This window comes from Sciurus carolinensis, chromosome 14 (genome assembly GCF_902686445.1).
Source record: "Sciurus carolinensis chromosome 14, mSciCar1.2, whole genome shotgun sequence".
Lineage (NCBI taxonomy): Eukaryota > Metazoa > Chordata > Mammalia > Rodentia > Sciuridae > Sciurus > Sciurus carolinensis.
This window is the reverse complement of record NC_062226.1, coordinates 56,228,171-56,251,728: the sequence shown is the minus strand read 5'-3', so window position 1 is coordinate 56,251,728 and position 23,558 is coordinate 56,228,171. Positions and strand designations below refer to the sequence as shown.

Sequence of the window (23,558 nt, the reverse complement as noted above, 5' to 3'; positions counted from 1 at the left end):
GTTAAATATTTTATAATTTCATTCATGAATGACAAATAGCTTAAATTCTGTTAAAATAGAATTTTCTAAATTTAGTTAACTACTCTTCTATCTTGCTTATCTATTAATATTCCTTAAACTCACAATAAGTGATGCTGGTGTCTGCTAGTGGTTCTATCAGGATGCTATCACACTCTTTTTTACTATTATTTATTTTTTTGATTGAGCTTATGATAATAAACTGGCATTATCACTCACTAGCATCCAGGGTTCCCTTAAGCCCTTTGCCTTAACTTATCTGATATCTAAAATTACTTATAAATCTCTACAAAATGCAAATTGAAATTCATTACAACATTTAAGACTATATTAGTAATGAGAATGTTTAGAAAATTATCATAAATCTCCAGGTCTTGCAAATATATTACAACTTCAGAAAAACTTGCCAAGAGGACTTAGTTAGATAACAGAACTGTAAGTTTTTTTATATTAGTCTTTTTATTTTTAGATCTACAATAACCAGAACTCAATGCCTAAATATAACTTATTTGAGAGTCAATTTAATTTTTTTAACTACTCTTAAAATTGAAGTGTGCCAATTTTTTCCTAAGGTGCCAATTTACTGATATAGTGTAAAGATTTACCTTTCATAGTGCTTAAAAGTAAGTTAGTTCTACAGCATGAAGATAGTCCCCTTGCGATCTGATTTATATTATTTATTTTCTGTGAAGTTCCTTCTTTCATAAATAGTACAAAAATTATTTTTCTGTTCAGCATGTCATGGACTGGAAACTTAATTTAATCTCATTTGTGTGTTCAATGCCTATAAAAATTCCTGGCATAAAACACTCATTTGATAAATGTTAATTAAGCCAAATTATCTCAACTCCTAAAGGTGTGGAAATTAATAAAAATTTACTTCATGAAAAATCTTTTTGAATTTACATTTTATCAAAGATCATAAGCTGTCTTAATACTCATCAGACTGAGAAGTTATTACATATTCCATTTAGAAATCCACAAGTGTATATTACAAATATATTTACCATATCATGTTTTTCTCACTATCTATTAAGTAAAGGTTTATGAGTATTACATTCAGACTTGGATGAATCAATGACTATTAGAATGACAGTGGCAAAGTGACCTTGATAAATGATCATTTCGAACGTTCAAGTAAATAATACACAGGCATTAGCATACAACTAGATTTAGTCTCACAAAGATAAACTTGAATTAGAAGGAAAATCATGACTTATCTCATTTTTCCTCTTATATCCAAAGTTACAAGAATTGCTCTAATGATTTCTAGAAAAGTATATTAATTAGGAATCAAGTCTCTGAATTGATGTAAGTATCTCAAAGTAATATTTCGTGAGTGTTATAAGAAATAAATTCTCTACAAGCAACAATAAATGTTGGTAAGGTTGTGGGGAGAAAGGAACACTTGTACATTTTTGGTGGGGCTGTAGACTACTACAACCACTCTGAAAAGTAGTTTGGAGATTCCTCAAAAAACTAGGGATAGGACCACTATATGACCTAGCTATCCCATTCCTGGGTATTTTCCCAAAAGATCTAAAATCAACATACTACAATTACACAGGCACATCAATGTTTATAGTGGCATAATTCACAATAGTGAAATTATAGAATCAACCCAGATGTTCATCAATAGATGTATGGATTAAGAAATTGTGGTATATATGTACAATGGAGTTCTACTTAGCCGTTAAAAGAATGAAATTATGGCATTGGCCAGTAAATGGATGAAATAAAGAATATCATGCTAAGTGAAATTAGCCAACTCAGAAACTCAAAAGGTGAATGTTTTCTCTCATATGAAGAAGCTAGGGTAAAATAAAGAAAGGGGGGAGGGAAGAATAACATTACGTAAAGGATCAATCAAATACAAATTAATAGAAAAGCAAAATGAAGTCTATGGGAGTAGAAGAAGGGTTGGGGAGGAATGCAGGGAAAAGGGGAGGGAAAAGGGAGAATCATGAACTGAAATCAATTTCCATGCATTTATGAGTTTGTCAGCATGAAACCAACCACGTATAGCCAGAAAGTTCTAATAAAAAATGAAAAATAAAAATTAAAAAAAATTCTCAACCTGCATATTGGCATATTAATAAATTAACCTGATTTCATGCACTTAATCATTAAGATTTTAAATAATGGAAAATGGAATTTTTAAAAATGGTTGGGGCTATGGATACACTTAGCCGTAGAGCACTTGCCTAGCATGTGGGAGGCCAGGTTTGATCCCCAGCTCCAAAAAAAGAAAAAAAGAAAGAAAGAAAGAAACAAGAAAAGAAAATGAAAAAGACTTTATTAGAAAGAGAGACAGTCAGAAGCTTAAGACCAGCTGATTCATAGAAGAGACTAAGCAAGGAAAAATAATTTAGAACTTAGGAAAAGAATATAGCAGTTACTCTTAGCTGATAGCCCAGAATTATTTTCTTCTTCCTTTCCTTCTCTATATATAATAGAACATTAAGTAAAAATATAAATATTACATAATGTAGAAGCTGAAAACTTTAATTTCTATCACTATTCATCAGATGAAACTTATGCAAAGTGTATATTCCTTTACCAAATGTTTAATACTATTAAGTACTGTTTGATTTAAAAGTATTCATGTCATTTTTTGCAAAATTATAAATAACAATTCTTTCATAATCAGAAAAATATAACTTTTGTTTTGAAAAGACAAAGATTATAAAGTACTGAAATAAAAATATTTTTTCATTAAATTATTAAACATTACATGAATACATGTCATTACATGAATTTACATTTTGTAAAATGCCTTATTTCTTTTTAAAATAAAGAATAGTAATTTAGTCATATTATAGCCTTTATTTTTGTTCATTTGGAATAAATCTCAATGATTCACACTGGTGTTTAAGTTTGTAAGGGAAAACAGAATGGACAGACTGTCCACAACTTCATTGTTTTTATTCTCCTATTTAAAAAATCAGCTTTGCTAAGAGTTATGCCAAGAATAGATTTCAATGCAAAGTTTAGACTTAACAGAATAAGGTACATGACCAGGAAATAATAGTAAATGTGAGTGTTTCTGTTGATCACAAAACAAGCATATTATAATCACCCAGTAAGTAGTTATTGAGTACCAATTAATACTGGGTCTAATGAGAGAAAAAGTATAAGACAGATTAAAGTCATTACAAGTGTCATAGTAGTACTCAGCCTGTGCTTTAAACAATTCCCTTCATGACAGACATGTACGTCTAAGGAACATTTGAAGATGGACGAGAACAACTATGTGGCATTTTATTTTGTGAGTTTTAAAAAGGCAATTTTCCAAGAACAAAAGGACTGCATTTGGCTTAGCAAATTTATAAAGATAGTACTGTACTGCCCTCATTTTTTCATTATAGTTGAAGTCTTCTACCCACAATGGCTTATTGTGCACATTACAAAGTCTTTGGGGTCTTCAGAATTAAAGTGACAGAATTTTTTTTTTCTTTTTTTCTTTTTTTTTTTTTTTTTTTAAGCACACTTGAGAATGGAACATTCTTCCTTACTCTTAGTATAATATGCCTTTACAGACTTCTCCAGTAATTCTAGTAATCTTGACAATAGAAAATCACCAAGACAATGTAATGATTTTACAAAAAGAAAGAATGACAGTTTCCCTTCTACTTTTCAAAAATGTTTTATAATATGATTTGAGATTGGCTTTATTGAATAGGCTGAAAGAGGAATCAATTCTTATAAAGTGACACTCTCTATAATAAAAAACACCTACACTAATGAACAACACAGCCATTCCCACACCTTCACAATGTCATCATTATTACCATCAGAATCTTTAACCAGAACAAATTTTTGACAAGGAAAATATAGCTTTGTTTAGAATAAACTGACAATGTCAGTAAAACAAGCAATAAAATGTAAAGGGTTGAGGGTTTTGTTTTTACTCACACTTCTACAACTCAGGTAAAAGTCTCTATCATTCCCTGCCTTCACTAAGGAGTCTGGTTTTCTAGTCTATCAATGGTTCATTTACCCAACAAATATTTATCATGCCCCTACTATGTTGCGTAGTAGATGCTGGTTACAGTAGTAGCCTACTGCCTTCACAGTGTAGACTCATTTAAACAATTCCATAAATAAATATGGAATTACATATTATGAAAACAATAAAGGAATGATAGGATACTAGGTGCCAGGAGACAAAACAGGAAGTCCTGATTAAGGTTGAAATTCCTCAGGGTAAGCTGGACCCTGAAGGATGGAAAAGAATTTGCAAGATGAAGAGTCATGAGAGCATTCCAGAGGACATGGCTTATAAGAAGGTCCTTGGTGTTACATTCCTAAATCTAAACAAAGCAGTGGGCTCAGGTGCAAACAGGAAGGAAAAGCACAATGGCACCTGCTAAGCTGCAGCTGCAGCCAGAGATCAGACAAGTCAGTCAAAGGAATTCTGATCTTCCCCTGAAAACAGTGGGCATTACTAAAGGATCCAAAGCAGGAGTATGACATAATGCTGTTTATGTTTCGTAAAGATGATTTTTGTCTCCTACCTTTTAGGATTGGGTCTCGAAGCCAAAACATTCTAGTTGATTTTCAATTCCTATAAGACAACCCTTGTCATCTGTCACTTCCTTTTGTATCCGCAGTGTCTAGTCACATGGTACACAGAACCATGCTCAAACTCACCTACCCATCCCAGCAGCTGGCTGTGCTTCTGTCTGTTCCCCACATTTTACTAGTTAAATCTCAACATGCTAAAGAAGACCCAAAAGACTCTAAGTCCAATTCCTCTACGGAGGTTTTTCACTATTTTTTAAAATACTGTGTCACTTAATATAAAAATTCTGAGCAGCAAATACTATGTCAATTAATATAAAAATTCTGAATTGAGAAAAGGAACTGACTTTAGCTTTAAATGTCAAGCTCCAGAATTACTTACCTGCTAACATTCCTCTTCAAACCCCCACAAATACACACCCAAATTTTGAGTTGAAAGCCATTGATAAAGAACTCCTTTCTTTTACTTTTATTTAAATGCAGACAGAATTTGACTTAAAAGGCAATTTTCAAATACACTTTATGTACGAATATAAAATCTTATTTGTACATATGTATAAATACTAAAAAAACTTGCAAGTAGCTAAATTGTCTATTTCCATGCTTAATAATCTCCCTGTAATTGTGGGGAAAGGGGTGGTTATGTATAATGAACTACATTCAAACCAACAGACTATAAGAAGGGAAAAAACCTTAAGTCTCACCTCCAGAAAGCTAAACAACACTTATTACTTAAAATTATATTTCTCCTTAAAGTTGCCCTAGGGCTGGGTTGTAGTTTTATCCAGAAAGCATAACTACATTGACTCAGACACAAAGTTTCTTACATTATACTTTAATTTATTATGTATGCTCTATTTATTTCCTCAAAGAATTGTGGCTTCCTTCAATTGAGAACCTTCAGTACTGTCACCTACAAAGTGCTTCAAGTTTGGCTCCTCCAGGAAATGGCCCACAGAAAAGAGTCATCTGGTCTAATTGAATCAAACTTGAGGTTCCGCTGCAATACAACCAACTAATGTAGACAGAAGTAATCGGTCACACACATAACTATGAGTTCTCAAAGATGACTTGGTCCAGAAAAAAAAAAAAATCTAATAAAACATGTAAAAAAGGGCATTTTTGTAACACTGATAACATCCAGCTAGTATGTTATCACAAATAAATTTATTGAAATCATTTCATGAAGAAAATATAACCCATATTGGTTCACTGATTTTTTTTTACCTCACTACCCTGTTTTATCTTTTTTTTTTTAAATTATTTATTTATTTTTATTTTTTACACACTGCATCTTGATTCATTGTACACAAAGGGGGTACATCATTTCGTTTCTATGGTTGTACACAATGTAGATTCATACCATTCATGTAATCATACATGAACATAGGGTAATAATGATGTCTGTCTCATTCCACCATTTTTCATACCCCCCCATTTCCCTCCATGTAATCTTACTAAATGGAACTTATAAAATGAGCCAGTGTTCTATTCTGCTGTCCCTGGAGGCATCTCCTAATCACCCACCTTGATCTCTTTCATGCCATGTTCGACTTCCAGCAGCTGGTGAATTTGGAGAGGGGTAAAAGTCTCCTGTAGGACTTGGTTCCATATTTTCATCTATGGATATAGTTTTGGGTCTTTTGCTGTTAAAATATAACGATGGTTACATTAATTGGATTTCTGGGAAGATGTACAACATTTAAAAATAAATGACTTTAGAGGACTCTTACTATGGAGATTTCCATAAACACAAAGTAATTGAGTCATTTTGAAAGAATGGTGAGTATTCAATACATGAAGAGCAAACATTTTTGACTGTATAAACCACTTGTCACACCATCTTATGCTTATACCTGCCTAACAAATAAGGTGTTCAATGGGTTTAACTTTTCAAATGTTTTTTCCTGAGAAATTTCAGTCATAAAATGTGAACTCTTAAAGAGTGGCTTGTCTGCCAATATTAATATTATATTAGTAAGACTGCACTTGATACTTATTATAATGATCATCAATATTAGTAATGTTTACTTGCATAGCACTTGCTATAGACAATGTAACTCATATTAATTCAGAGGTAAAGTAAGGGAAATTCAGAAATCTCAAGTTTTGACTTGGCCATTTATTAGTTCTTAATAATAAGTTCCTTAACCTTTCTAAACTCAGTTTAATCATCTGCAAAATGGAAATAATAAAACCGACTTCAAAGGGGGATGATTGAGAAAATTAAATGAGTTATTAACTATAAAGCTTTTAGTTAAGAGACTGGCATTTATAAGATACTTATTAAATATTAATTAGTAGTATTAACCCTATAATTCATAATAAATTTTATAGTACTTTACTGACTATATATTATTTATTTCATGTATTCATCTTTACCTTTTTCTAAAATATTATATTATTAATCCTTTATTCTTCAGATTAACATGAAAAAAAGCTATTGCCAAATTCAAACCAGACAGCATACTTTCAGAATAATACACCCTAATAAGGAAAACATGATTTATCTTAATTATTTAAAAAAGTGAGTATCTGAGCAAAACTTTAAAACTATTTATGATATGGGTCACATTGCTTGATATACTGCTTGCACATACTCCTACCAATACCCTATTCAATGATTAATTATGACTGTGAAAATGAATGTTTTTCTTTAGTTAAAAAAAATTCTTATTTGTCCCCATGTATATTAAAAAAATCCTTTTGAATAAACTTTATGCAGTAATAATAAATGTAATGTCACAGGATTTCAGAATCGGCAATGATCTCAAAAGTTCTATAGATAAGCCAATCCCTCTTTTACAACAAATGAGGAGACACATTTGGAGAAATTCAGTGAGTTTCCAGGGCAAGTTAACAGGAGTAGGCAGACACAAAAGAAGGCCCTCTGACATCCAAGACCTCAGTCCTCTCACCACACGAGGTCCCCAAGCCTTTGAAGCCTGTGTCTGGGTCTATTGGTAGATACACTTGTGATTAATATTTGAGTCACAACTCCCAGAGTATTCAAATGATTAAAGATGGCCATTTCTATGCATGCTCAACCATAGCAAGAATCAATACTTTCTTCAGTTTCTTCCTAAGGTATCCAGAGTTGGAACTTGTATTTTTAAACTCGCCTTTGAAACTAATTCTTCCATCTGTGAGTTAGCATTAAGTATGAAAAACTTACAATGGGGAGGAATTATTTTCATACCAAAGTAGTAGAGAAATATTTGCAAACTTTGTTTATTCTGAAGGACATTGTATCTGATACTGAGAGCTATGTGCTGACAACATCCTGATCCAGCAGAGAGAATAAAAGTTAGCACTCACTTTTAAATTTAGAAAAACTAAAGTACTTTTAAGACCTCACCAGATCAGAGATAAATTTAGTGAGAACAGATCCATTTATCTTGATTTATAATCTAACTATATGAAAATCGTTTGACTACAAATGATATAAAATTGACCTTAGTTTATAAACATACAAATATAAGTATTCCCACAACTCATTCAAATGCAATTAACTTTCGTTACTGAGAATACTGTAGTAAAACAGTTTTACAGGGCTGGGGTTGTGACTCAGTGGTAACTCTACCACTTGCCTAGCATGTATGAGGCATTGTGTTGTAACCTCAACACCACATAAAATAAATAAATGAACAAATGTTTTTTAAAAACCAGTTTTATAGATATTCTTTTATTTCTAAAAATTAAAATAATAAAATATGCATTTTACTCAGCAATTCATTATGGTCTTTTATCTAATCATAGTTATATTTAATGCTCTATAAATGAAATGGATCTTCTTATATGAAAGATTTAACTCAAAAAGAGAAAAGCAATACATCTATAATTATTTATTCACCTTGACTAAAAGTTGCAATAAAAGGTCAAGAGAGAAAATGAGAACATTGAGAGAGAATGAAAAAGTGAAGAAACCACTCACTCTTCATACATATTAACAAAAACCGATTAAGTCAAATCTCAGAGCAGGTAATACTTTCATTGGTACCTCATAATTAACTAACTTAGTCAAAGAACATCAACTATTGAAAACTGTGGCCTAGAATTAAGCCTTTAATTTTAAGGCTAAATCATGACACATTTTTCACGTTTAATTATCCCAGGTGTGGATGTGATATCATGAGTTACCAGAATGGATCAGTTAAAAATAAGAGATCACTGATACAGCAACATCATTTTTAAAGTTGCCAAAAGAATCGGTGAACTCATACAACTACAATATTTCATACAACAGGGTAAAAATCATAGTAATACATTTTCATAGTTCCTTTGTCCCCTCAAAGATTTTTTTAAATGCTTTGAACATTTACATTTAATTTGCAAATATCAAAATAAATTATACCAGGAAAGAGTAAACATTTGCATACTATCAGTAAAAATTGTTTTATTTCCCCTGTCGATCTTTCTACTGTCTATGCCTCTACCTTCCCACGTATCTGCACATAGGATGCAATGAGATTAGTTTCCTCTTTCCATTACCTGCTTGGTGGAGAAGACAGCGACCTCTGAAGATTAACCCCGGAGTTCATGTCATGATAGTACGGTTGGCTCGGGATTTCTCCAATTGGGAAGTTGACTCCAGTTCCCTGGGTTATGGGTGCTAAGGAGGAAAAGGAGAAGAAACACTGGGACTGACATTCACACTTCTCATCTCTATGCAGATGTAAATCTAATATTTTCCATGCCTCTGGCAAGGAAGAGGAGAAACCTTACCTCAAGGCTCTAATACCCACGGTACTAGTACTGGGGTAGGACTTGAAAACTTCCTCATCATATTGAGTTTGGGCTTTCAGGGCATTCAAACTGTGATCATTGGTTACCACTTCCCCAAATCCCACTCCCAACCTTCTTCCCTCACTTCTTCACATCAGTGGTCACTACATATGTTACCTTACAGCTCTATAGATGCCTTGGGGAAAACAGAACATTTGATTCCAAAAGCACTGAACAAGTTGCTTTGTACTAAACTGAATCATTGTTAAACCAATAAATATAAAGCAGTTTCACAAATACCAAGGATTTTTACTCTGTGATATTATTAACATTACCATTAGAATGAACTGGAAATCATGATATTCATAGCCATTTGACACAAATAATTATTAAGGCAGATATTTATACAAAAGTAAAATTTATTAATATGAAATAAAAGTCAAGTTTTTCCCAAATACATATTTAGGTTTCATATATGAATGCTAAGTGTGGCTTACTTAACTGTTATGCTTTGTTTGTTTACTTAAAGAAAGTTTATGCCGTCACTTTATAAATCATTTAAAACATACTCAAGGAGTTTTATATTTTAAGATAGTAGTTTGTAAATGAAAAAATTTGTTTGAATTCACAAATACATTATGAACTAAATTTTTATATAGAATTTTTTGTACAGTGTAAGTACATCTATTCAAAATTTTTAAAATTTAGTTTTATACATCTTGAATAAATCTAAGCGGCAGCATGTTTGTTAGAATGAAGTCTTGAGAGATAAACAGTCTTTTAGTTCAAACACCCTCTGCCACTTATAAGCTGTATGCTTCAGTTTCCTAAACTATAAAATGGGAAGAATAATAATAACCTTTCATGCATGATTATTTTGAGGATGAAATTAGGAGAGTAATGATAAAAGCCCAGAATTGTGCACAATAGGTCCTCAGCAAACATGAGGTCCCTCCCTTCTCTGATTTCTCCCCCAAATTTCTTCCCTGATACTGTGGTTAACAAACATGGAATAGTTTAAAAATGTCCTCAAAGTAGGTAAAGCGAAATAAATCTATTCGCTGAAAGTTTGTTCACTCAAAAGTTGCTGAATGTATCCATTACTGTCAAGTATTTCAAATGGAACAAAATAATCTCAGATATCCTTCATAACCACAATGGGCAACACTGGGTGAATAAAACACTTGTGCAAAACATACAAATACCAGGATGGTGGAATTGCCCAAATGAATAATATTATCAACAAATACCATAAGATTTCTAGAAAGAAAGATCCAATGAAGGCTTGAATGGGTCAACAAGTCTATGGAAAAGTCATATCTGGCACTGAACTTTGGAGAACGAGCAAGGAAGATACTAAAGGAAGATTAGTCCAAACAGGGCTTACTATAGAAGCAAAGTCAAGGACAGAGATCATCTGCAAAGTGGAGATATGTGGGCTGGTGTCAAAGAATAGGGCTGAAGGCCTGTGTATATTTCTTTATCTACAGGCCATCAGAAAGGGTTTTCTAGGATTTGTCAACAAATTCTAGAGTCCTTGAAATTCACTCTAAGAACACACCATCTACTGAATCTCCCCCTCTCCTAACTGCCTCCAGTTGAATAAAAAATTCCCAAAGGGACCACAGGCTGTAAAGAAAAATTTCTTACCCAGAATTTTTAATAAACATTCTAAATGTATTTACTATGAGTTGAACTGTGCTTTAATTTCAGGCAGGCCAGGGTTAACTTGAGCTATTTTTAAGAGAGTATGATTAGGAAGCACACACTTTATTACAGAAAAGTAATGAACATCCCTACTAAAAATTAAGTCAATATATATATACAATGAGTCTCAGTTCCAAATTTCTGGAGCATCTGCCTTCTGTCAGATTGTTCATTTTATATAATATACTTTAACCTCCTTTCACACACACAAAAATATTTATATGCAATGTGTAACTGTGCCTGATGACTTGAGTTATTTAGACAGCTAAGATGTAGCTATGTTTGTTGTGGCTTGAGGTACACCAGAGGTTAAAAAAAGATGTGAGGTAAGAAATCCCACAGTAACCACATGCTTTTAAATTCATTATTAGAACCAGGTTGTATGTGACATTGGAAACAGGGTATGTGTTAGAAGCAAGCACTTGAGGGCCCAAGAATGTAAGCAGTCTCTCTGGTTTCCTACAATAGTCATGAATAAAATCCAAAGAATTACCAACAAAGGGGACAGGTTGTATTTTTGAAAACAGTTGTAAATTTAATATTATATAATATTCAGACAAAGATTTGCAATTTCTATCAAATATATATGACTCAATAGTCAACAACTTACTTGGCCATATGATTACATTATCCAAATGATAATTTTAAAAAAATTCTTCAGAATTTTTTTTTCTAAATTTTATTACAGGAGAATTATGTCACAGTATCAAGACAATAAAAATAATTTTTACACATGGACACTGTAAAAATTAAGTATGCATTCTGAGAGTAAATAGTAGATGACAGAAAGAAGAGTAGGTTAATAATAAATAAGACCAAAATATTAAGCCAGTGCACAAACTCTATTCCGCAACAAGGAGAGCAGATGCAGAGACTGGCAATAGGACCTCTCCCAGAGAGCTGCAAGGGAGCTGAAAGCTGCAAATCATGTTTAAGAGGTTGCCAATATCCTCTTAGAAGCGAAGCACCCAAGGACCTCAGATTCTAAGGGTTAGAGGCCAGCCCTTAATCTCTCTTATTGTTCTCCTCACTCCAAAAGCTGATCCTAAATCAACTTTTAAGATGGAGATAATATCATTCAACAGAGAGATCACTATCCTAAAACTGAATAGCTTCATTAGCTAAAGTCAACACACACATTAGTGGGTCATATGATAGTAAAACCCTAGAGGACAGAACCATTAACACACCGTGAACCCTCAAGAAGTCAGAGCTGTGATATACAGCATAAGGGCTGTGCTGGGTTTATGTTGACTTAGTAAACCCACATTTCATAAACAATGAAGTTCAATTGTGTAAACAAGATTATAATGTGAATGTATTAAAACACTTAGGAGAATAACTTCTCAAGCATTTTAGAGACACCTATTTACATATGGAGAAGAAAATGAATGTTTGTTGAATAAATTAACTAAGGAATGAATATGGATAATTAATATACTAATTATAAATCAGTTATGTTTAGTATAACAAATAACCTAAAAACCTCAAAGAAATGACAATATGAATTAAGGATGGATGAATGAAGTATGTTAAATTCACCTTGTTTCTGAACTGCTAGTATAGGAAGGTATTTTTAAATATTTGTTTTATGTTTGAAATTCAGATTTTTCAAAATATCACTGTGGGCTTTTGAAGGGTCCAGACTGGTTCTCCTTTGACAGCACTTAGCATGGTTGCCTATTAAATAAACATTGTAGGCAGATGATTCTACTGCCCTTTCTCATAAAAAGGATGCAAATACATCATGAAACTTAGTACAAATTTAAGCAAATAACTTCACACATCTCATAACTATTGTAGCATAGTTTTTCTGCTGTACAGCAGTAGGAAAATGCACAAGAATCTGCAAATGTTCCCTTCCTTACATGATGCAGGAATGTGTTAGTGAGCAAGTCAGCCATATTCCTTTCCAGATAAATATAAAAAACTAAAATTAAACTCAAAAATTTAAATGTCAGAGGACTTTGTCTATTGCATATTGATCTGAAAATACACAAAAGGCTTATGACCTTGGACAATAGAGTAGACCATAGGAATCCTCTTGTCTGGCAAATACATACCCTAGAGATAACAGGAATATATGAATCTCATCTCCTACTCTGTCCCCTGGTAAATGTACCCATGACAGCAGTCTTTTGGACATTTATCTACTCCTGAATTATGCCAGAAAAGATGAGTTCCTGAGATCTTGAAGTTCATGTGTATCATCCTCTGATCAGCATACTGTTTGTTCTGCCACTTTAGAAACCTGAGCTATTTGAGAAACTATGGTTCAAAAGACATAGTCGCCTCCTCGCTTGGTGATTCCTTCACTAACATGACTCCAAAGCACTGCTGCTAACTCCGACCCTCAGTAACTGCCTCTTTCTGTTCTTTTTGGATCATGATAATCCTTGTTCCTGACTTATGAATTTGATACAAGTAAGAAGCACAACAAGAATCAGAGTGTCACCTAGTTCTCTGAATAACATCATTCCAAACTCTGACACTTTCTATCAAACTGTCAGGTATTAAAGATGCATTATTCAAAGTTACATGAGCAAGTTAAATCACAGAAGGGAGTGAGAAGAGGAATTACCCCCTTTACCATAATCAGTGAATTAAGATCTCATGTCAGATACATTTGCATACATTAGTAATATGTTGAAGAGTTAATCAAGGAAACATACCCCTTGCTTAGGTAGCCAACCAGGTAAGTTTACCCTGGGAAAAATATGATCCAGCCTGCCAAGAATGGTATCCAGGTGAGGTGGCCAGTTAAAACAATTGGACATTGTTTTGGGTAACAATGCTTTCTATCTATATCCAACTACAATCTGCAAAGTTAATTTCTGCATCCCTTTACACTCTGCATGTTAGTGTGTATATCCTGTACATCTCCAACCCCCACCAAAATGTTAGTAAAATGAAAAAGCACTTATCTACAGGAAACTTATGTGGGTTATCATAACAACACAGAGTACATTTAATTAATCACACTTCCTTTGATATAAATGCCCAACTATGGTCACAGAGAGAACTGAATTAAATGAATACCAATAACACAGCAATAAGAACAACCTAAAAATTAATTTTGCACAACAGAAAGTTTTGATGATTTGAATGCAAATAGTTTAGAAAATCAGACATAATACATTCACTTGATGATTTCATCAAAAGGTCTAAGATTTTTCAAATGCAAATTCTCTTAATATGTCATCTCTCTTCATACTGTATTTAAGGTTCAAACTATAAAATATTTTACAACATACTATACACTTGAGTAAAAAGAAAATCATTTACTTACTTCTGGATACCCTCACAAGTTCTGATACATTGAAGACTCCAGATTTTACAAAACTATCCTCAAGGTATCCTGAAAATAAACATCAAGAGGCAAAAGGTCAACATAAGCAGAAAGTAAAATAAATGATTAAACACTAGAATTTGTTCATTGTTAGACCAAAGGTTAGAACAAAAATTAAGAATGCTTACAATAGGACAAGTAAAAGCAAAGCTCTTGGGAGTACAGACTGGGTCGGTTTGAACAAAAGTAAAAAGTTTAGATGCTAAATAACCTCATAGGAAATTTTATTTTTATTTGCCATATTTCATGCATTGAGAATGTTCAGGGCACTCATTGAATGCCTTTGACTCTGTAGCACCTGGTAGGATAAAGTCTACCCATTAACAAAAAATTAAAAAAAAAAAAAAAAGAGAAGAAAGAAAAAGGAAAACCACAACCACAATTAGCACTTTGTTGGAAAGACTTCAAAGATCTCTTGAAACCACTGTTCTTTCACAAATCCTTCACTGATTAAAGAAAAGTGAGCTGCTGTTACCAGCACTCCCACCCTTGTTCCAGAGTCACTAATAAAAGCAGAACTTGTACACACAACAAATACTTCTTTGCACCAACCCATTTCCATGCACCTCTAATACACCTTGCATGATTTCAGTGCTTTCTTTACTCTTGCTACTAATTTTTGGACTCCCTTTAATTCAAGAATGATACATTTATTGCAGCAAAGGACAGTGAATCTAAGTCTCAAAGAATGACAAACTATTCTTAGGTGACATTCTTGGCACAGATTCCACAGTTCAGGAGCCTAAGAAAGTTCATGTCTGTCTGCTAGATGCTCTGGCTACGTCCAGAACTAGAGATGGCTTCCACAGACAATACTGTCCCCTCAGTTCTCATGCATGTCAAGGGAGTGTAATGAGAGTGAGGAGGGGAGAAGAGCTTAGAAGTAGGGAGTTATCTTACAGCAGAGTGTTTGAAAATTCTCAGAATTGAACTCCTAGGGGGAAAAATTCTTTCTAGATTCCAAGAACTAGCAATTTGAATTTCCCATAAAGCTTTAAGACTGACCAAGCGTTAGTTTCAGGGCAGGGAGGTGAGAATGGGTGGTTAGCAACCTGGAATGCTCAACTTGGAGAGCTGGGATTTAAATTCCAGCCACAATTTACTAGTTATGGGATTTTGGTCATGTTATTGGACCTCTTTGGCCGTGAATTCCTCATCTAGAAATTAAATATAATAAAATCACCTACCTCATGGTAAGCACTTGTTATTTGTGACCAATAAATTAAGATAAGTCACAGAGCCAGAAATCAGCTGTATACTGAATTATGTACACTGAATTCCACAAGTCCCACATTACTTGTGAATCTTTATTTAGAAAGTTTATCTGAACAAAGGTCATTGCCAATGCTCTCTAATCAAAATAGCATGGCAAAAATCATTTCATTGGCTTATATGCCTCACTGCTGCAGACTGAGGAGACATGTATATCCAAACAGTTTTATACCTATCCAGTCAACCTTTTTAGAAACAGAATTAAAGAAAGAGTAAAAAGCAATTACAAGGTCTCAGTTGATGATAAAACTTAGACCTCATTATTAGGTCATTTCTCTGGGGGAAAAATACATTTTTAAGAAAATAATAAAAAAAAATCCCCATTTGATGTACTTTTATTTTAAGAAACTTCTTGAGCAATTCATTTTTCACCCAGTTGACTTCATTTCAGTGATTACTGAGAAACTTTTATTTAACCAGCACTGTCTCAAGTGCTAAAAGCCATGAATACAAAAAAAGGATAATTGACTCCCTTTGCCTGGTTAGAGACAAGATAATTTTAATCTTCTAAGCCACTATAAGTTATGGTTGCATGCAAAGATTTCTGTTGGTTTTGTTGGTTTTAAAGGATAGCTTATTTTATATTTTCTTATTTTGTATCTGACTAACTTAATAAAAGTATTAGATATAAACACATTATTAAAACTTGTACTTGTATTCTGAAAATGCCTGCCCTCACATTTCCCCTGCAGCTCCCTCTGATCAGAGGCTCTTCCTACACACCTTACTCCCACCCTGCAGGGTTCAGCTCAACCACCACCCACTCCCTAAGCTGCTATGCCACCTACTTCTTCCTTCTTCCCCACCAGGGGCCCAGCCAGAAAGAATCTCTTTCTTCTATACTCACTTCACACCCACCTAATTTGTACTTATTTCACAATTTACACGTTCAGATTTTCCAAGGTAACTGTTTTCAAGTCTGCGATTCCTTCCTGGGTGATCAGCTCCTTTATTGAAAGGAGTGACTTGAGTTTTGTTCATCTCTGTATCTCCCTCAGCAACTAATTTATTGGCTATTTACAGAATAACTACTAAATATATGCAAAAAAAAAGTTTGAGTTTTAAAAACGAGTCACAGGGCTGGGGTTGTGGCTCAGTGGGAGGGCACTGGCCTGGTATGCATGAGGCACTGGGTTCAATTGACGGCATGGTATATAAATGAATAAAAAAGATCTGTCAACAACTAAAAAATTACTTTAAAAAACTAGTCAGAAATGAACAATTCAGTTGTTTTATCAATGTAGCTACAGATGGTTTAAGATTGATGGATAAATATACTAACCCTTATCCCCTGGAACTCATTTGCTGAGGAGTTTTTTAGGTTGTTGGGCAGAATGGTAGAGAGTAATGATTAGGGTCAGATTATATCCCTGCTTTCATTGTATACTAATGTGTAATTTGTGGCATTTAGTACAAAATAACATTCAAAGGACTAGTAGTGTTTAAAGAGTAGGAGCTAAAAAACACTTGTCAACTAAGTTGATGAATAAGAGAAAGTTTATACAAATTACATCACATGTAATACATAACATTTCTATGTGTAGATATAATCTGAAGTTCATTTCCCTAGAACACCAATGAGTAGTCAGGGTTGATCTGCTTCTAAGCCATGTCCATTAAGATGGTATGGTATATGAATTTGTTAGGAGCCAAATCAAGGCTGGTTCTACCCAAGAAGATAGGCACTCAGACCAAATATAATGATTCCCTCAGAGAAAAGGCAAGACAATTCAGAATGCAGCAGGGTGTTTCTCCACTCCCCACCTCCAATTTCCCCAGGTCTAAGAAACTGACATCTACAAGGAAAACAAAAAGTTATTTTACTAAAACTATAATTGCATTGGAAATATGTCAGAACCCACAGGATAAAATGCAACCCTACAGGTTCCACTGGGCTCTGATCCTGCACTAGAGCACAGGGACACTTTAGTGAAGGCAAGATTCCCAGGGACCCAAGGAAGTACCTACTGACAGTAGGCCACAAGGGTGGTTGGTGAGTGGCTGGCAAGGGAACAGTTTGAGAGGGATGGAAATTGGTCAAGAGGGTAGCCTGGGAGAAGCACCTGGCGCGGACAGCTGCCACCTTCATGCATCTTTGAACACAGCACTATCTGCAGTAGAGAAGCATTAGCCAAGATGGGACACAGTAAAGAAGAACTGGATGGCAGTACTTGGAGAACAAATAGTGTTTGCTCAAGCCTACAGGAGATAACCCTTCAGGACTCCAGCAAAAATAACTGGGGAGGATCTTGCAAGGGGTTGGAGGCCCACAATGGTATAGAGGCTGAGACTCAGCAGAAAAGATACTATAACCACAAAACCTCTGTAACCTTCAGGATACTGGGGCCATTCAGAAACATGGTTTTCACATATTACATTGACCACTGTAAATCTCAATAGCTGTAACAAAGGCCAAAGATCTTAAAGTAATTTGGAGACATTCATGTAGTAAATTCCCTTCATCTACCAAAGAAAATACGAGCATCTTTGAGGCAGAGCAGCTGCTTCAGGGTTGCAGAGCAACATTATACAGCAGCTTCAGGAAGGAAGAAAAGAACAACTCTGAATTTGTGAGATGCTGTATTTATACTACATGTATGCTTAAAAAAAATAAATAAAACTGAGTAAGAAATAAAGAGCTCCACAAACTGAAAAGTCTCAAAGGCAATATCAAATTATATTATTTTACTCCTTTTTTATTTTTCTCTAACAAAAGCAACAGTAAATCACTACTCAGAAGTTAATATAGTGTTTAACCTCCTTTACAAACAATAACAGAGAGACACAATGGCATATCTAACTGTTAATATCTCAAATTATAATCAGCACCATTTGAATGTTAAACAACATTTACATAGAAAATCCAAAGGAAGACTGATAACACTCATTTTTATGGTCTACTGTGTTCTATTCTTGAAATTAGAAAAAAAAAAAAGCCACACGGAAAGCAGTTATTAAATTCATGAAAGCTGTCTTCAATATGTGAAGGACTGTTAATGTAGATGGTGGATTAGACTTACTCTGCATAGTTATAGGAGCTGATTTTGGGTTCAATAAAAAGATTTGTCATCCAATGAAAAAAAGTTCTAAGAAAGAATGTGAAACTGCAAAGGTACTAAGAACCAACATATGTCCCACTACTGTACTTCACAAGTAAGAATGGGCTTAATGCTCACAATTATCCTGTGAGACATGCTGTAGTACTGTTGCCATTTTACGTATGAGGAAACATCCAACTTCAGAAGCAGGAAGTTTCCCCGTAGCTCTAAATACTACCATTGGGCATAAGATTTCATACTTTGGATAGAAAACCTGATAAAAGCATCTCTGAAGCCCATGGCAGCCCTCAGGTTCCACTGTCTTCCATAGGTTCATTTTCTTGCATTGCTCATTTAGAGAAAGAGCAGGTAGAGAGAGACATCACAAAGGATTTTCCCAGCCCTTGATTCCAACTTATTGATCACCTCCTTCAACAGAGTGCACAAGATGGCTTAACTCTTTGTTTATGGGACATAGGGCAGAGAATGAGGTGATTTCAGACTAGTGCTTTACCAATCTTACAATTTCAGATAGAATAAGTGACCCACACGTGAATTTCTGGTAGCTTATGAGACATAGCTCTGCCTTTAGTTTCTCAACTGATCTGCCTATAGTTAAGTCTGAAAACTGAGTATTAAATAAAAACATAGGCATTGACATGATAAATGATTCTCTGCACAGAGATGGAATTTCACCCAATAGGAAAGGTTAATATTCTAATATTAATTTAGAATTGTTTATCTTTCAATATGAAATATAAATGGTGAGATTTAATGGATCTGAAAGTAAAAAATGTCCCAAACTTTACACTCTCTGATAGTGCTATTATATGTTTTTATATTTTTTCACTATTTCCTTCCAGTTTTTTAAACTTTTTCCTGTATATAATATATACATATATTTTTTAAAAATCAAGATCATTTTATTTAAGTGAATTAATATCTTAATTTTTCTATTAACATTCTATATTCCCCTTTAGATTAACAAGTTTTCAAAAGCATGATGTTTATGAGTATCCATTGCCTTGACTGCTTCACACTTTATGTGACCAATTATTTGACCATTCTCTTATTGTTTGGCATTTTAGGTTATTTCCCATTTTTGAAAAATACTATAAACAGCACTGCTATTAACATCCTTACACATAAATCTCTGTCAGCAATTCTCATGATTTCCTTGGGCTGGAGTTCCCAGAAGTAGGCTTAATGGGTCAAAGGACATAAACTCTTGTAAAGCTCTTGGTGAAAACTGTCAAACTACTTTCCATAAAGGTTTTTGCCAAGTTATACTCCCTGGGGCAGGTCATGAATGTGTCCATCTTACCACCCCATGAATAGAAATTTTTCTCTAATTGTGACAAGCTGATAGGGGAAAGATGTCATTAGGTTAGTGTTATAATTTTTACTTATTTAAGGTAAAATTAGATTTTTTTTCCAGATATATGCATTATTTCTTTTGAAAGAATGTTCAAAAGTAGAACTTTTGAAAAAAAAAAACCCACCACATTAAAAAATGTGTAAAACAGGAATTGTCAGTAAGAGTATTTTATTCCTAATGAGATTACTTCCAGAGATTCACATTTAATTATAATTGCATTATTGATATTACTTGATTGATTTTTTTTCCTCCTTATTTGAAAAATTAGTCACTTGGTTTTCTCAATTTTAAAAATTTCTCTGAGGATAATGGATTCATGAAATGCTGTTTTAGAATTAGAAGATAGTATACAGATTATTTATACCATTTATTGGTATGATATATTACTGAAATCTCAAATATTTTTGTTCATCCATGGAAATTAATTCTTTTAATTTGCTGATTAAGTAGTTTGTTGACAGTTTCTTTCATATTTTCTTCACGTACTTGGAAAATGTTTGCAAAGATTTTCGCCTATTATCAGTCAAGTTTCCATACCAGCATTATACACAAGCACTATAAGATGGTTTAGATGATAACCAATCACTTTATAAGCTCTGGAACAGAACTAGTGATGGTTCATGAAAATTTCTTGAAAGTTTAGGAAAAACTCACTGATAAAACCAACTTCCCCAAATCTGCTTCAGAAAAGATTTTTAGACAACTTTGAGTTTTTAATGGATATTACTGTCCATTATATCTTGCTTCCTACTCTTGAAATAATTTAATATACTTAAAATCATACGTAAGACATATTCCATCTTTAGTTTCTCAACTGACCTGAACCATCTGCAATTGCTGCTAGAAATAGTGACTATGAAATGGAAATACACAAAGAGCATGATGATGCAGAGAACTTTGACATCAAAGTTGACATTCTAACATTAATTTAGAATTATGTTTTTCCTTCAATATGAAGTGCAAATCCCTGATGGTGACTGAAGTGACCTGGGAGAGACTCAGAAATTAAACATAATTTAATATATACTTCAAGAACCTTCAACTCTTCAGAGTTTTAAATTCATTAGAGCAGAAATGATGTAGTTTACTGTTATGTTTATTATATGGCATAATAAAGTTCTAAAAGAGTATAATACAATTTTATATATATATATATATATATATATATATATATACACCTTTGTCTTTATAGAAGGTATTTCTCCCTTCAAATGCATAGTACTTAAAAGGTAGCTCTGGAGTAATACTTCTAAGATTCAGTTATGCCACTTACTATGAAAAGCAAAGGCAGGTACACCTCACAATTCTCTTCTCCAATATGCATTGACATAAAAACCTGCATATTATTTTTAAATAACAGTAAAATGACAGATATTTTGCTTTTAAAAGCAGGGAAAGAGAAAGTATTACTTTCAAATTAACACAAAGCGAGAAAAAAACAATGAACAAGAATGTAATTCAGGTAGCAAAAATAAGGAAATAGAATATGAAAACATGAAATAAATAAAAAGCAAAACAGGAGGAAAGTCAAAATCAACAATCATTATAATAAATGTAAGCAGACTGGCTTTTTCCATAATGAGAGTAATAGATCAAGAAAATAAAATCCAACTATTTTTAAGGAACACACTTAAGACAAAATGATAACAATGAGAAAAAAATGGAAGAAAATGAGTATTCAAAGAGAAATCAGGCAAATTCAAAATAAAAGAAAGCTGTGTTAACTAGCATTGGTTAAGAAATAATTTAATATAAATTACAATGAATCATTATTGATAGAGGGTACAATTTACAAAAAAGTTAAATCATAAGCCCTATATGTTCACAGCAATATTGGGAAGAAGTGCATAAACCAAAACTTATAAAATACAAGAAACTAATAAAAATATAATCATCAGTGGGACTTAGTAATCAGAATTTTTCATATCTCTTAGAATTGAACACCACTATTAGAAAAAGACTAACTTTATATCATGCAAATATAAATTAAATTTCATTAATATGTTCCTGGAACTAGGGGAAAAAAAAATCATATCCTTGTCCAAAGAAACAACTTCAACAAATTATTAGAAGTAAAGACTTTTTAAAACCATATTGTTTTATCTTTAGCAAATAAAATTAACAGTAAGTGATAAAATGTAAATAAAGCAAATGTTCTGAACCACCTGGAAATTAGGAAAATAAATAACAAACTAAAGAGAACCCCAAAAGAGAAATTACAAACTATCTAGACAGCAATGAAAAAGACAAAAAAATAATCATTTATCAAGAAAGAGCAAAATAATCCAAGAAAATTTAAAATAATCAAATATTAAAGTTAAAATTAACAAATTAGAAAGAGAAATATTTAAAGTAATAAATAAAACAACAACAAAAAATTATCTGAAAAGACCAGCAAAACAGAAAAGTCAAGTCTTTTACAAGGCAGATTAAGAAAAAAAAGAGAGAATTAAAAAATATAAGCACAAGAACAAAAAGGAGACATAACCACAGAAACCAAACACATTAATATAAGGTTATAAGAGGACAACACATACAACTTATTGACCACAACTTTGAAAACTGAAATGGTCAATTACTTAGTAAAATAAAAGTAACCAAAATTGCAAAGAAGTGGAAAACTTGAAATAGATCAATTACCTTGATGCAGTGGTTTCCCAAATTTGTTCAACACTGGAACCACCTGGGGTTCTGAAACCAACTGATGCTTAGCTTCCAACCCTGGCCTTTATTTATTTATTTATTTATTTTCTTAACTGCAATGTATTTTATTTTTTTTAATTGCTTTTGTATTATTTTTTTTTTATTGTAAACAAATGGGAACATGTTGTTTCTCTGTTTGTACATGGAGTAAAGGCGTATCATTTGTGTAATCATAAATTTACATAGGGTAATGTTGTTTGATTCATTCTGTTATTTTTTCCCTTCCCCCACCCCTCCCACTCCTCTATTCCCTCTATACAGTCCTTCCTCCATTCTTCCCCCCTCCCTAACCCTAACTATAACCCTAACACTAATCCCTCCTACCCCCCATTATGTGTCATCATCCACTTATCAGCGAGATCATTCTTCCTTTGGTTTTTTGAGATTGGCTTATCTCACTTAGCATGATATTCTCCAATTTCATCCATTTGCCTGCAAATGCCATAATTTTAACATTCTTTATGGCTGAGTAATATTCCATTGTATGTATATACCACTGTTTCTTTATCCATTCATCAACTGAAGGGTATCTAAGTTGGTTCCACAATCTGGCTATTGTGAATTGAGCAGCTATGAACATTGAAGTGGCTGTATCTCTGTAGTATGCTGATTTTAAGTCCTTTGGGTATAGGCCAAGGAGTGGGATTGCTGGGTCAAATGGTGGTTCCATTCCAAGTTTTCTGAGGAATCTCCACACTGTTTTCCAGAGTGGCTGCACAAATTTGCAGCCCCACCAGCAATGTATGAGTGTACCTTTCTCTCCACATCCTCGCCAACACCTGTTGTTGCTTGTATTCTTGATAATCGCCATTCTAATTGGGGTGAGATGGCACAGACACAAACC

At 33.3% G+C, this 23,558-nt stretch overlaps 1 protein-coding gene across 7 annotated transcripts in view; it reads right to left on the bottom strand.

Moving 5' to 3' along the window:
- Positions 1-23,558, bottom strand: part of Nfib (nuclear factor I B) — a 214,947-nt gene that overhangs the window by 49,697 nt on the left and 141,692 nt on the right. For all 7 annotated transcript variants that reach the window (XM_047524578.1, XM_047524579.1, XM_047524581.1 and 4 more), the window contains exons 4-6: positions 14,264-14,332; positions 9,034-9,154; positions 6,070-6,188 (exon numbers count right to left, since the gene is read on the bottom strand). In XM_047524578.1, the coding sequence (XP_047380534.1) occupies positions 6,070-6,188; positions 9,034-9,154; positions 14,264-14,332 (309 nt within the window). The remainder of the gene's footprint in view (positions 1-6,069; positions 6,189-9,033; positions 9,155-14,263; positions 14,333-23,558) is intronic.